This window comes from Camelina sativa, chromosome 1 (genome assembly GCF_030686135.1).
Source record: "Camelina sativa cultivar CO46 ecotype springtype chromosome 1, ASM3068613v1".
NCBI lineage: Eukaryota > Viridiplantae > Streptophyta > Magnoliopsida > Brassicales > Brassicaceae > Camelina > Camelina sativa.
The window spans coordinates 8,784,493-8,797,445 of NC_141880.1; the positions used below are offsets into that span (position 1 = coordinate 8,784,493).

The 12,953-nt window shown below is 36.2% G+C and overlaps 2 protein-coding genes, 1 long non-coding RNA gene and 1 pseudogene across 5 annotated transcripts; 2 read left to right on the forward strand and 2 right to left on the reverse strand.

Moving 5' to 3' along the window:
- Nucleotides 1–20: 20 nt before the first annotated feature.
- On the reverse strand, nucleotides 21–2,252 carry LOC147949684 (uncharacterized; annotated as a pseudogene).
- A 309-nt stretch (nucleotides 2,253–2,561) lies between these two features.
- Nucleotides 2,562–6,510, forward strand: LOC104785159 (U-box domain-containing protein 35). 2 transcript variants are annotated; one of them, XM_010510319.2, is made up of 11 exons: nucleotides 2,562–3,173; nucleotides 3,297–3,373; nucleotides 3,486–3,607; nucleotides 3,712–3,917; nucleotides 4,015–4,066; nucleotides 4,180–4,591; nucleotides 4,688–4,789; nucleotides 4,877–5,263; nucleotides 5,342–6,100; nucleotides 6,191–6,263; nucleotides 6,385–6,510. In XM_010510319.2, the coding sequence occupies exons 1-11, from the start codon at nucleotides 2,990–2,992 to the stop codon at nucleotides 6,402–6,404; spliced, it is 2,394 nt and encodes a 797-aa protein (XP_010508621.1). In that variant the 5' UTR covers nucleotides 2,562–2,989; the 3' UTR covers nucleotides 6,405–6,510. The 2 variants fall into 2 exon arrangements, with proteins under 2 accessions (XP_010508621.1, XP_010508613.1); XM_010510311.3 differs by having other exon boundaries at nucleotides 6,191–6,510.
- A 233-nt stretch (nucleotides 6,511–6,743) lies between these two features.
- LOC104705830 (uncharacterized) lies at nucleotides 6,744–9,103 on the reverse strand. Of its 2 annotated transcripts, XR_015560058.1 has the most exons (5): nucleotides 8,932–9,103; nucleotides 8,334–8,427; nucleotides 8,158–8,206; nucleotides 7,767–7,876; nucleotides 6,744–7,337 (listed from the first exon to the last, which is right to left on the reverse strand). It is a non-coding gene; the product is annotated as an uncharacterized LOC104705830 (long non-coding RNA). The 2 variants fall into 2 exon arrangements; XR_015560059.1 differs by lacking the exon at nucleotides 8,334–8,427 and having other exon boundaries at nucleotides 8,158–8,290; nucleotides 8,932–9,044.
- A 1,311-nt stretch (nucleotides 9,104–10,414) lies between these two features.
- Nucleotides 10,415–12,945, forward strand: LOC104785183 (vacuolar-processing enzyme delta-isozyme). Its single transcript, XM_010510344.3, has 8 exons — nucleotides 10,415–10,916; nucleotides 11,022–11,186; nucleotides 11,279–11,435; nucleotides 11,546–11,631; nucleotides 11,717–11,916; nucleotides 12,042–12,303; nucleotides 12,389–12,595; nucleotides 12,697–12,945. Exons 1-8 carry the CDS (start codon nucleotides 10,671–10,673, stop codon nucleotides 12,835–12,837), a joined length of 1,464 nt encoding a protein of 487 aa, XP_010508646.1. The 5' UTR covers nucleotides 10,415–10,670; the 3' UTR covers nucleotides 12,838–12,945.
- The last annotated feature ends 8 nt before the right edge of the window (nucleotides 12,946–12,953 follow it).

Below are 12,953 nucleotides of genomic sequence, written 5' to 3' on the forward strand. Positions count from 1 at the left end.
AATCCTTCATCCTTGCTAGATCATCCTTGAGACATCACAACTCCTTGAGACGGTTCCACTTGAGTGCCTTGAGCAAGTTCAAATGTCTAAGACACAAGATGAAGCAAAATAAAGGTCAATTTCACATACTATTTAACACAAGGTAGATTGAAAACTTCACTCACTAACCTGTTTAGAAGACTTCTTCCTCGAGTGAAACCTAGAATTGTGACCAGCTTCACCACACATACCACAATGCATTATCCTTTTCAACTTTTTAGGTGCTTTTTTCGAAGGAGACTCATTTGGTCCTTTTTCCTTTTTTTGTCCTTCTTACTCTCCTTTCCTTTCTTCCTCCCAGACTGCGGTGGTGATGGTGGTCTATGCACATTAGGGAGGTTAGTAGATGGCCAATAAGCAGGTCTTCTTTGTGGAACAAGACCTTCTGTGTAGTTCCTCCTCCACATAGGTGTCCGAAACCAGAAACACACATAGTCTTCAACCTCAAACTTCCTATCAATAATGACTCCATAAGCATGCTCACAAGGAATGCCACATATTTGACATTTTTGACAAGTGCAAGTCCTCTCAGTCAAGTTTACCCGATGAGAAATTCCACTAAGTGTAGCTTCGTAACTGTCGTTTGTGCTCCTTCTTATCTGACATTCGGAAGCTTTTTCAAATTCTTTGGCAAGGAACTTAGACACATATGGCGTGCATCTCCCATTGTGATCATGAGACTCGGCAGATCTCTTGGCAATCCTGACCATCGCAAGTCTCTTTATGGTCTCAAGTATTGGCACAAATGCTTTGTCCCTGGTTTTCAAAATGGAGTTGTTGAATGACTCGACTGAGTTATTCTCAACATCTTCACAGAAGTTTTCTTGCTTGTAGAACGCCATGCACCAAGTTCTTGGTTTCGACTTTACAACATCACGCCAGACAATCTCACTGTAGTTTTTAAGCTTGATCATGTTTGCTTCAAAATCCTTCTTATTGTAGCTCCATGCAATATCCCAGACATACTTCTTCATCTCTTTATCTTTCCCATGGTTTCTCTTCAAGTTGCCATAAATGTGTTGGACACACATTCTATGCTCAACTTTTGGTAGCTCTAACTCAACAGCTTGGATAAGTCCCTGAAAAAAAAGCAAGAGATTAATAACTGAATAAATACAACACATTACCAATGAACCCAAAATCAGAATGTTTATTACCTTTTGGCGATCAGAGACTATGATATAACCATCACCATCCATTAGTCCCAAATCAGCCTTAATCTTCCTCACAAAGCACAACCAATTTACTATGTTTTCTACTTGTACACACCCCCATGCTATTGGGTAGATAGCATTATCTGAATCTCTACCTAAAGCAACCAGCAACTGACCTTTAACTTTACTTTTTATAAAGGTTCCATCTAAACCTATTAGTGGCCTACAAGAATCTTTTCATGTTTTCTTGAGCACATCAAAGCAGACATAGAAACTGTTGAATACCTCTTCTCCTGCATCGTTAGTCACAATGTCAACTTCAACTATTCAAGTACCTATTGAAATAACAACAATTACAAGTATTTATCTATATTAAAAAAATTAATAGTTAAATATATTGTAATGCATATTTATATTTAAATTTTGTACACAAATTGAATATTTACTATTATAATAATCAAAAGATAAAGAATTAAATAATACAAAAGAGGTTACTGTACATCCACCCAAAACAAACATACTATGTAGAGGGGAGTTTGCAATCACTCTTCCAATGGGATCACCTGAAAGAGGCGAAACACAAAAGAAATTGTTTGATGTAATGAATCATAGGAAACAAATACATCATAGCATCATAGAGATTCTGCGACTCTCGCTTAAACAAACCAATGTCTTAAATCTCTTAACTTCCACAAGAACAACATGACAACCTCTTGTAGACGATTGGGATTGCTTCAAGACTTTGGTAACACAAACTACATTCCAAAATCTTGTTACTTGTGTTCTACACAACAACCATTACATCATTTATTAAACCAGTGTACATCGAATGAAAAATTGCAGGTTAATAGCTTCAAGACTCACTGCAGAGCAACAGTTGATTACGGACTGAAGTATACATGAGCTCTTGCCAATATCTGGAATGGCTTCATGAACACCGCTCATACCACCAAGAACCATTTGTATAAAAAACTCGGGGAATTCTGTTGCTCCAATATTCAAAGTTTTATTACTCGTTGGAGTAGAAGAATAAGGAGGTGTTTTAGATGAATATGACATCATCGATCTAAAATATGGATCATATTTTGGAACAGCTGATGTTATGAAAATTTTTGGTGAATAACCATAGTTTGGTAGATTTTGGAGTTGATTAGAAGATTGATTTTAAAATTGATAATTGTTGGGATCTATTCCCTAAAACGATTTAAAAAAAAAAGCGAAAAGCAAGAGTAAGTAGTTTTTTTCGATATCCAAATCAAATGAAACAAATGTTAAAAAAAAACTAGTTTATTTTAAAAGGTTTAAAGGTTATAGAATATGAAAAATGATGAATTTTATTGTTAATATATTATATATATATATATATATAATTTATGAGATAATTGATGATACATAATTGAGAAAAAACAAATCCAAAATTTGAACATCCAACAGTCATGAGCCATGACATTTTGACCAGAGAGTCCTTTACTGTAAGTTATTGGGGCGGGGGAGGAGAAACAACATCACTTGAAGCGAGGAGATGATAGAGTGAAGACTTTATTTGCGGACCCGAAGCTGTCGGAGAAGATGATGAATGGGTGGTCGAAAGTATCAATTTTTTTTTGTTGTTGTTGTTGTTCTTCACTTCACCACTGAATCGAAATTTTCTATTTTGGGAGAAGAGGAATTTTCAAAATCCCTAATTTTAGGAACACCGTAGATTTCTTTTGAATTGAGAATGAGATCCTCCAGGAAGATTTTAGTGAATCGAGAGATAGAGATTTCGTTGGAAACACTAGGGGGGTTCTCAATCGATGAAGGCTCAAAAGGGAAACAACTCGAAGAAGAAAAGTTCGAATTCTGGGTTAGTTGCAGTAGCAGTTGATAATAATAAAGGAAGCCAACATGCTCTCAAATGGGCTGCTGATCATCTTGTCTCCAAAGGACAAACCATTATCCTCCTCCATGTCATCCTCAGATCATCATCATCTGATTCAGGTCTGACTGAGCTTTGTCTTGATGTTATTTATGCTCTTTGTATTACAAAAACCCCCATCTTGGTCTTGTTGTTCAGGTTGTTGCAGATTTAAAGTTTTTGTTTTTTTTGGTGGGTTTTTGCAGGTGAGGTTTCTGCAGAGAAACATATGCAAGCCGAGAGTCTTTTTGTGACGTTCCATTGCTACTGCAGTCGAAAAGAGGTAAATAAAAACCCCATCTCTGTTCCGCGCTTACAAAGCTTTGTTTCTAATGCGAACCCATGAAATTGATATAGCAAAGCCTCTGGTAGTTAATAACTGTTTCCCCCTTTAGATACAATGCCTTGACGTGACGCTTGAGGATGACAACATAGTCAAGTCCCTTACGGAATATGTTTCCTCTGGCGTCATTGAGAATTTGGTTCTTGGTGCCCCATCGAGGCATGGATTCATGAGGTGATTTCATATAAAAATTCTCTTCCTTCCTATATCAAATTGAGATCTTCTTCTTTTCTATTTGTCTCCTTTTTTAAGTGTTTATTTTCTATCCAATCATACAGAAAATTTAAGATTTCTGATACACCGAGCAACGTAGCGAAAGCAGCACCTGATTTCTGTACAGTTTATGTCATTTCCAAGGGGAAGATATCATCAGTCCGCTATGCCTCACGAGATGCTCCATATCGCTCTCCTCTTATGGGTCAAATTGAAAACCACTCTGAAATCTGTAACTACGAAAAGTTCAGGAACACCATGAGCTTTAAAGGTACTATTATTAGTTTTAAATAGTTTTTTTTCGGGGCTTAACCATCCATGTGGAACTGCCACTCATCTTGATATTGTTCCTTCGTTGCTACAAACAGATAGGACTCCGGCAAGGTCTTCGACTGCTAGCTCCATTGAAGATTATGGAAAGTAATGTTTCATGATTATCTCTTTTCTCTTTGCCAAGAAACACTGATCCTACTTTTTAAGACGACAAAAAAACTTATCTTTCGTTCTTTCTTTTGCATTAATATCATCGACAGGTCACCTATGGCGAGAACATCAAATTACCCAAACTCATTCTATGATTTGATAGACTCGGAGAACGACATATCATTTGTTTTCTCAGGCAGGCCAAGTACTGCAAGCTCAGGCCGGCGAAGTACCACAAGCTCAGGCAGGCCAAGTACCACAAGCTCAGGCAGGCCAAGTACAAGTACTGGGAGGTCTGACATATCTTTCGTGAGCTCAGGCAGGCCGAGTTTAAGCACTACTGGAAGCCCTTCCTTCATCTATGACTTTCCTGATTCTGGTTTAACTCCAAGAATGTCAACAGGCTCTGGACACTCTATGCGTCTAGGAATCAGGTTTAATGACACTAATATCCAACATGATTTCTCCTTCGTCTCACAAGATAGCGGTCGGTCATCTTGTTCTTGTTCACCACAAAACTTGGTAAGTTGCGTTTGATGGGTTATATAGACAGCAGCCATTACATGTTTTCGTACGTGAATGGTTTACTATATATATGTTTTTTCCTGAAATGTACAGGAAGAAGTCGAAGCTGAGATGAGGAGATTAAAGCAGGAACTGAAACACACAATTGACATGTATGGATCAGCTTGCAGAGAAGCCCTAGCAGCAAAGCAAGAGGTAAAATAATATATTAAAGTAAACCCGTCCCTGTGACTGTGAATATGATAATATATAGCAGTGTTGACTGTTAATTTTGGATCAAAGGCAAAGGAGCTCCAACGTCAGAAATTGGAAGACGAAGGATGGGTGCAAGAAGGACAGATATCGGAGAAATCTATAAAGTCAATAGTGGAAAAAGAGAGAGCAAACAAAGCTGCCATGGATGCCTCTGAAACAGCAAGCAAGATAGCAGATCTCGAAACACAAAGACGAGCCATAGAAGCTGCAGGATCTTTCTCGGATTCCAATTTGAGATATCGGAGGTATGTTATCGGTGAGATTGAAGAAGCCACCAACTCATTTGACAAAGCTAATAAGATAGGCGAAGGCGGGTATGGTCCTGTTTATAAGGGTTATCTTGATCATACCCCTGTTGCTATTAAAGTTTTGAGACCAGATGCAGCTCAAGGAAGATCTCAATTTCAAAGAGAGGTACAGCTAACCTAAAATCATAAAATACTCTCAAAATCGATTAGATGTTTGTTCACCGACTATTGAGAATTGTTGCAGGTGGAAGTTCTTAGCTGCATAAGACATCCGCATATGGTGCTACTTATTGGAGCATGTCCAGAATATGGAGTGCTTGTTTATGAGTATATGGCCAAAGGCAGTTTATCTGATAGGCTCTATAAATATGAAAACACGCCACCACTCTCATGGGAGCTCAGGTTTCGAATTGCAGCCGAAGTTGCGACGGGTCTGCTCTTCCTTCACCAGACGAAACCAGAGCCTATAGTGCACCGTGATCTGAAACCTGGAAACATTTTGATTGACCAGAACTACGTAAGCAAAATCGGGGATGTTGGATTAGCTAAACTAGTGCCTGCAGTTGCTGAAAACGTAACGCAGTGCCACGTCACATCAACTGCTGGGACTTTCTGTTACATTGATCCGGAGTACCAACAAACTGGAATGCTCGGTGTGAAATCTGATGTCTACTCCTTTGGTATCTTGCTTCTCGAACTGCTCACTGCCAAAAGACCAACGGGTTTGTCTTATACCGTTGAGCAAGCGATGGAGCAAGGCACATTCAAGGACATGTTAGACCCAGTAGTGCCTAATTGGCCTGTGGAAGAAGCTACTTCTTTGGCAAAGATTGCACTTAAATGTGCACAGCTGAGAAGGAAAGACCGGCCAGACCTCGGTAAAGAGGTTTTACCAGAGCTCAACAGACTGAGAGCTCGTGCAGATGCGAATATGGAATGGATGATGTTCAACTTAAGCAGAGGCCTAACACCTAATCATAGCCAAGTCTCCTTGCCACCAGTTGTGAGTTTTGAAAATGATCTTAGTAATTTCCAACAATTTCTATCGAATCCTCATCTTAAATTGAAAATCTTTGAAATGCTTCCGTTGCAGGATGAACTGAGCGTATGCTCGGATAGCTCTAATACACATTCAAGCACTTTATCTGACACAGAGAAGAACTCAGGTACATTAGAGAATCCTAAACTTCCCACCACAAATGATTAGTTTCACTCATCTCCTGTAACATTAACATATGTTTGGTCCATCAAATCTCACATTTTCCATTTTTTATTTATATATCTCAGACCAAAACGACATGGAGTGAGGCCATTCTTGTCTTTGTAGTTTGTATAAAAGTGTGCCGTGTAATTATAAAAGCTGTATGTAAACAATGTATCAAGTCGTAAAGAATAAAACAACAGAGAGAAAAAGATGAGTAGGTTAGTTATAATATCTCTGCAAGACGCAACTCGTTTTATGTCTAGACCGCACAATTCCCCGCTACTAAGACCATGTCCACTCCAGCAACTCTCTTAAATTGCTCAAATATAAACAAATCATATTATTTATTCTAAACTAATTAAAGCAACACATTTAGAACTTAAACAAAACTATGCTTCCACTAGAGTAACTCAAATAGGTTGCTGAATCATTACAATAATAATTTTTAAACAATTATTTCTTAATTAACAAATTTTAATATTCTAAAATGACAAAACAATGATTTCAATTACTTATATTACATTAAAAAGAAAAAAAAATATTTTACATAATTTGGAAATGTTAAACATATATTACATAAACAAAAAAAAAACGCTTGAGAGGTGTGGCAATCAGCGTAACCGTTTCCAATCTGACCAGGGTGGTTCATGATGATAATTTGGTTACCTTGTTACAACAGCAGATCATCTGCTTGACACCAAGGTGAAAGCAAGGAGAGCGTGCTCACGGGTCTGACCATCCTTGGAGATACCAGCCTCAAAACCACCAGTGGTGGAGTCAATGACAAGGACAGCACAATCAGCCTGGGAAGTACCGGTAATCATGTTCTTGATGAAATCACGGTGACCAGGAGCATCAATGACTGTGCAATAGTACTTGGTGGTCTCGAACTTCCAAAGGGCAATGTCGATGGTGATACCACGCTCTCTTTCAGCATAACCTGCAACAAACCTGCAACAATACTTTAAACTCTATGTGTTGGTTCTTTCCCATAGAGCTTACCTTGTCCTGTTTCTGCCATTTTCTTGAGAAAAGCCTGCAACAAAAATAGGAAGAAAAAGAACACAATCGAAACACAAGCTATAAGTACCAAACCAATCTCAAATCCAGATTAAACATTCTTCTTCTTCATTCCGACACAGAACTCATGCTTGATTATTTATGAACTCAATCAATTCTTATATAAAAATGCACCAACAATCGATCAATGTCTCTGCTGGTAGGATCCTTTACAAACCTAAACCAACAAAACAGAAACCACAATCGTAGGATCCTTTACAACCTAAACCAACAAAACAGAAACCACACTTATACATATACTAACCAACTATGTATTGCTACATTATCCAAAGATCACTATCGAAGAACTCTCCTATGCAATTGATATGGAGCCAAATGGTTCTAGTTTTCAAAACTGGAGTCTTACAAACTTATGAGTGAAAGGAGAAGGCATCAAGATGATTACCTCCATAGCAAGAGCACTGAACAGAAGCAAAGTTGCCAAAAGCTGCAGAGAAATCAGGACACTATCATTCCAGTTGACTTTCTATACCCATTGTGATATAATAAGGACATCTGCAAAATACAAATATAACAAGCCAACAACGTCAGGTACTATCTGAAAAACAAGAAACAAATATGTTGAAAGAGCAAAGCAAAATGGTGATAAGGAAGCTACAAACAGAATGAAGTCTGACCAGATTAGTGCACAACGGTTTCGTTGTTATGTCTAAATAGTAATAATCATAAGGAAGAAAAAAAAACACAGACATTCAAATCCTAAACAATTCCATATAAAACAAGTTGAATGAATATGTAACAATAACAACACAACAAACACAATTAGCTTTTGTTACCTTTTAAATTTTGATCATTATCTCAGGAGAAGAGAGCCCTTACGTACACCTTCAAGAAGCACGATTGAAGTTAACAAGAGTTAGTACCCGTTCACCTTTTTCCAGGCTCCATACGTACACCTTCAAGAAGCTCCTGCGAAATACTTTAATCATTCGCAACAAAACAGCAAACAAACCTGTTGGATCGACATCTTTGGCGAGCTTAATTGCATCCGATGTGGCTATTATGTCTTGGTTAGCAGGGGATATAGCTAATATGATACAATTGGGCTGGAAACAAACAGAACTAAACAATTTAGAACCAGAAGATGCATCCAACGATTATAAACAGAAAGCATAATATAGCTGCAGAAACAATACATCTCCTTAAAACCAAAGCTCCTTGCTCAAAAATAAAGCTTCTTCCTCAAAACCAAAGCTTTTATTAACAAACACATAAGAAGAGAAGGTTTTAAAAATTCACAAACCAGATCCTCTAGGAAGAAAATCTCACACAACAAGAACCAACTTTAATTCAAAACCACCACTCGCTATGTTCCAAGCTCTAACCATGATTGAATCATGAAATTTCAGTGGTAAAAAAATCTGATCAGATCAAGCAAACACATTCTATTTCCTCCTTAATAAGATGCAAAAATCACGAAATCAGCATCATTCCAAGAGCATGGGAACGCAAAGCACGGAGTGATAGACTTGGATTGAACAAAACGCAGAAAGGATTGATCGAATTCGTCAGATTGAGAAGTTAATCAGAGAGAGAGTGAGGAAAAAAACCTTGAGGGACGAAGAGGAGTCATGCGAAAGGAGTAGTCGCCTGAGAATGCATGAAACCGCCGCCGGCAAACTCGCCTCCGTCGTCCATCGATTCGCCGTTTCGTCGAGAGAGATTCTGCAAAAGAAGAAAAGGAGAGAAAAAAAATACTGTCTTTTATATTTTATAAAATCCAATTAGAAATTGACACCTACCGTGTCTTCACAGTTCCTTCCGCTACTCCGCAGAGCAACGGTTCTACTAATTTGTGGGCCAGTTTTTTTAATTTTTATTTTCTTTTGGACTTAAAAATGGTCTGAGTACCCAAAAAAAACTCCACTGGACATGCTCTAAGTCTAGTAACTGATGTCAGTACCTGACGCTAAATTTCACGATCATTGGTTTATTCACTCAACAAAAAGTTAGTATTTTCTCTATTTCGGTGAAGTTCTCAATTCAAACGCATCTTCTTACTTTTGGATTTATACTAGAATGAAAAATTTCCGCAATGCTTAAACTTTCTCTACTTACTCATTATAATCACTAATTTGTATGCATTACTTAATTTAGCAGAGGTTGGTCACAAGAAAATGTAAGTAACTTGAAATTTCTTTTTTATTTTAGTTACATTAATCCGAAGAAAATATAAATAGAATATTAGAAATTTTAGGAAAAGCAAAATAGAAACTAATAACAAAATGGTAAGTTTTAATAGTTTGAACGTTATTGTCTTGGCTCATATATATCTTCTAAATGTGAATTTTTGTTACTGTATTATTTTGATATTATTGCTAATTATTTTTCAAAAATTTCCACAATCTGAAAAGATTGTTAACTTAAACCTTTATACTTTATATTAAATATATTACTTTATATATTTATGTAATATCTTCAAAAATCTGAAATGAAAAAAAAAACCCCCATTTAATATCAATTTGTATCAACTGGATTTTATATCCAAATGTGTGATAGTGTTTATGTGACTAGTAATATTAAGGAAAGAGTGAAATCCATGTACAATTTATTTATAGATTTTCTATATTGATTAATCACTAAATAATATGTATTAATTGAATTAGATTGGCCACAAGAAAATTAATAATAATGAGAATAAGATAACGGAAAAATGAGGAGCTAGCTAACAAAAACAAGTAAACATTTGAAGGCCGTTTAGTTCATCATCATGCAAGGGCTCATGTGTCATGTGTGACAACGTAATGCGTTACTTTTTAAGTCAACACTTCGAGGAGTGTTATTGGAAATTTATAAAGAATTTTAATCACTTCAATAAATTATTAAAAAAATGAATAAGTGAAAGATTTTGGAGAATTGCTTAATAGTTTTTTATAATTTTGTTGTTTAGTTTTTTTTTACAATCTTGTAAAGTCTCTCAAACAATCTATTTATTTTAATGTGCTTACCATAACTTTATTTTGTAAAGAAAAAGTGTATAAAGTCATAAATCAATAACATAATAATTGAATTTATTAACAATCCAAAATTTTATTTTGACCAATTTATTAATAGTTGATTCTTTTGAATAACATAAAAAATTTTTATTGACTTTCTACAACACAAACCAAGAACATTAAATTTTAAAGAGTTTAACAAAATCTTGATTGAATAACAACATATTTTATATAATAATTTAAAGTCACTAAAACTCTATTTAAATCACAAACTAATAACACCACATTCAACTGAAATGCAAACTTGTACTTTTGGTAAAAAGGTTTTGGCTATATAAACGAGCAATATTCTTATGTTATCATCATCATCTCAATCATCATCACAAAAAAAACAAACTTTTTCAGAAATAATGTCTCGTCTTGGTCAGTTTCAGATTCTTGTTTTCATCAATGTTTTGCTTATGTTATCAGCTGAATCCCGCAAAATCCAATTGGTGAACGATGATGATCTTGAATCTAGCAACGAGGGTGAAATTAAAGGCAAACAGTGGGCTGTTTTAGTTGCTGGATCAAATGATTACTCTAACTACAGGCATCAGGTATACAAATGTTTAGATTTTGTGTGAACATGTAACATCAAAATTTCCATATGGTCCAAGAGAGATTTTGTGTGTACTAAATCGATTCGATGTTTTATTTCACAGGCTGATATATGTCATGCATATCAGATACTCCGAAAAGGCGGTCTAAAAGACGAAAACATCATTGTGTTTATGTATGATGATATCGCGTTTTCCCCGGAGAATCCTAGACCTGGAGTTATCATTAATAAACCCTATGGAGAGGATGTTTATAATGGAGTTCCTAAGGTTCTTATTATAATTATTTGTTACTTCTTTTATGTCACAAATGGTTCCATATAATATATTTAGTTTTTGTTGGTTTTAATTGGTTAATATAGGACTACACTAAAGAAGCTGTTAATGCTACGAATTTCTATAGTGTGCTACTTGGAAATGAAAGTGGTGTCGCAGGAGGAAGTGGCAAAGTTTTGAAAAGTGGTCCTCTTGATACTATCTTCATCTACTATGCTGACCATGGATCTCCTGGATTACTAGGTTTTTTAAGCCAAACAAAAAAATTAATTAACTAATCCATATATATCTCTAATCAAGATGTATCCCTCTTGATCCATACTAATCGAAAGTTTGTTGATGTTTATTATCAGCGATGCCTAGGGGTGAGAATGTCCTTGCAAAAGATTTCAATGAAGTCTTGGAGAAGATGCATAAGCTAAAAAGCTATAACAAGATGGTAAATAACTCAACCCATTCGTTATTATATCTCTATCCTTTATATACATGTTCTGTTTTTTGAGGTGTGTTTTTTTGGATGTTAGGTGATCTATATTGAAGCATGTGAAGCTGGAAGCATGTTTGAAGGGATTTTAAAAGACAATCTCAACATATATGCACTGACTGCTTCTAATTCGCAAGAGAGCAGCTATGGAACTTACTGTCCTGATACATATCCTCCTTCTACTTCTGAATATGACACTTGTCTCGGCGATGTATTCAGCATCTCTTGGCTTGAGGACAGGTACTGCCAAACAAAAAATGATTCAATCTTTATGGACTACTATTTCGAATATTTATATTTGTTCTTGAAAACTTTGTGTTTGAGAATAACTTTTTTCTCTGTTTTGTGAATGCTTTTGGGGACAGTGAACTTCATGACATGAGCAAAGAGACATTGAAGCAGCAATACCAAGTTGTAAAGAGAAGAACAGGATCTGATGTAGAACAGACTTCTCATGTATGCCAATTCGGATCAGAGGAGATACTTAAAGATTATCTTGTCTCTTACATTGGAACCAATCCTGAAAACGGAAACTTCACTTTCACTGAATCCCCTTCCTCAACACCGATCTCTAGAGCTGGCTTGGTCAGTCCTCGCGATATCCCTCTGTTATATCTCCAGAGAAAAGTGAGTTTTTTTGCTTTCTTCTTCTGGTTTTCGATCATTTTAAAAGAAAGAGTGATTCATGTTTTAAGGTTCATTCATTTCTCAGATTCAAAAAGCTCCAATGGGATCACCTGAAAGAGGCGAAGCTCAGAAGAAATTATTTGATGTAATGAGTCATAGGAAACAAATCGATCAGAGCATCATAGAGATTCTGCGACTCTCGCTTAAACAAACCAATGTCTTAAATCTCTTAACTTCCACAAGAACAACAGGACAGCCTCTTGTAGACGATTGGGATTGCTTCAAGACTCTGGTAACACAAACCACATCCCAAAATCTTGTTGTTACTTGTGTTCTACGCAACAACCATTGCATCATTTATTAAAACAGTATACATCAAATGTAATATTGCAGGTTAATAGCTTCAAGACTCACTGCGGAGCAACGATTGATTACGGACTGAAGTATACAGGAGCTCTTGCCAATATCTGCAATGTGGGAGTGGATGTGAAGCAAACTGTTTCAGCCATTGAACAAGCTTGTACAATTAAATGATTTGCAAAATTATGTGACCGACTTTAAAAACTATCAAAGTTTGTTCAATAAAACTCGATGTAAGCAAATTGGCTGATGCCTATTTTTACATGGAAAGCTTTTTTAATCGATGGTAA

Bases quoted from the DNA above. Each gene is read 5' to 3' on its own strand.
- LOC104785159 (XM_010510311.3), top strand. From the start codon at position 2,990: ATGAAGGCTCAAAAGGGAAACAACTCGAAGAAGAAAAGTTCGAATTCT. The intron at 4,067-4,179 runs GTAATGTTTCAT...TATCATCGACAG, and splicing joins TCCATTGAAGATTATGGAAA to GTCACCTATGGCGAGAACAT. The intron at 5,264-5,341 runs GTACAGCTAACC...GAATTGTTGCAG, and splicing joins GATCTCAATTTCAAAGAGAG to GTGGAAGTTCTTAGCTGCAT.
- LOC104785183 (XM_010510344.3), top strand. From the start codon at position 10,671: ATGTTATCATCATCATCTCAATCATCATCACAAAAAAAACAAACTTTT. The intron at 11,436-11,545 runs GTTTTTTAAGCC...GTTTATTATCAG, and splicing joins TGGATCTCCTGGATTACTAG to CGATGCCTAGGGGTGAGAAT. The intron at 11,632-11,716 runs GTAAATAACTCA...TTTGGATGTTAG, and splicing joins TAAAAAGCTATAACAAGATG to GTGATCTATATTGAAGCATG.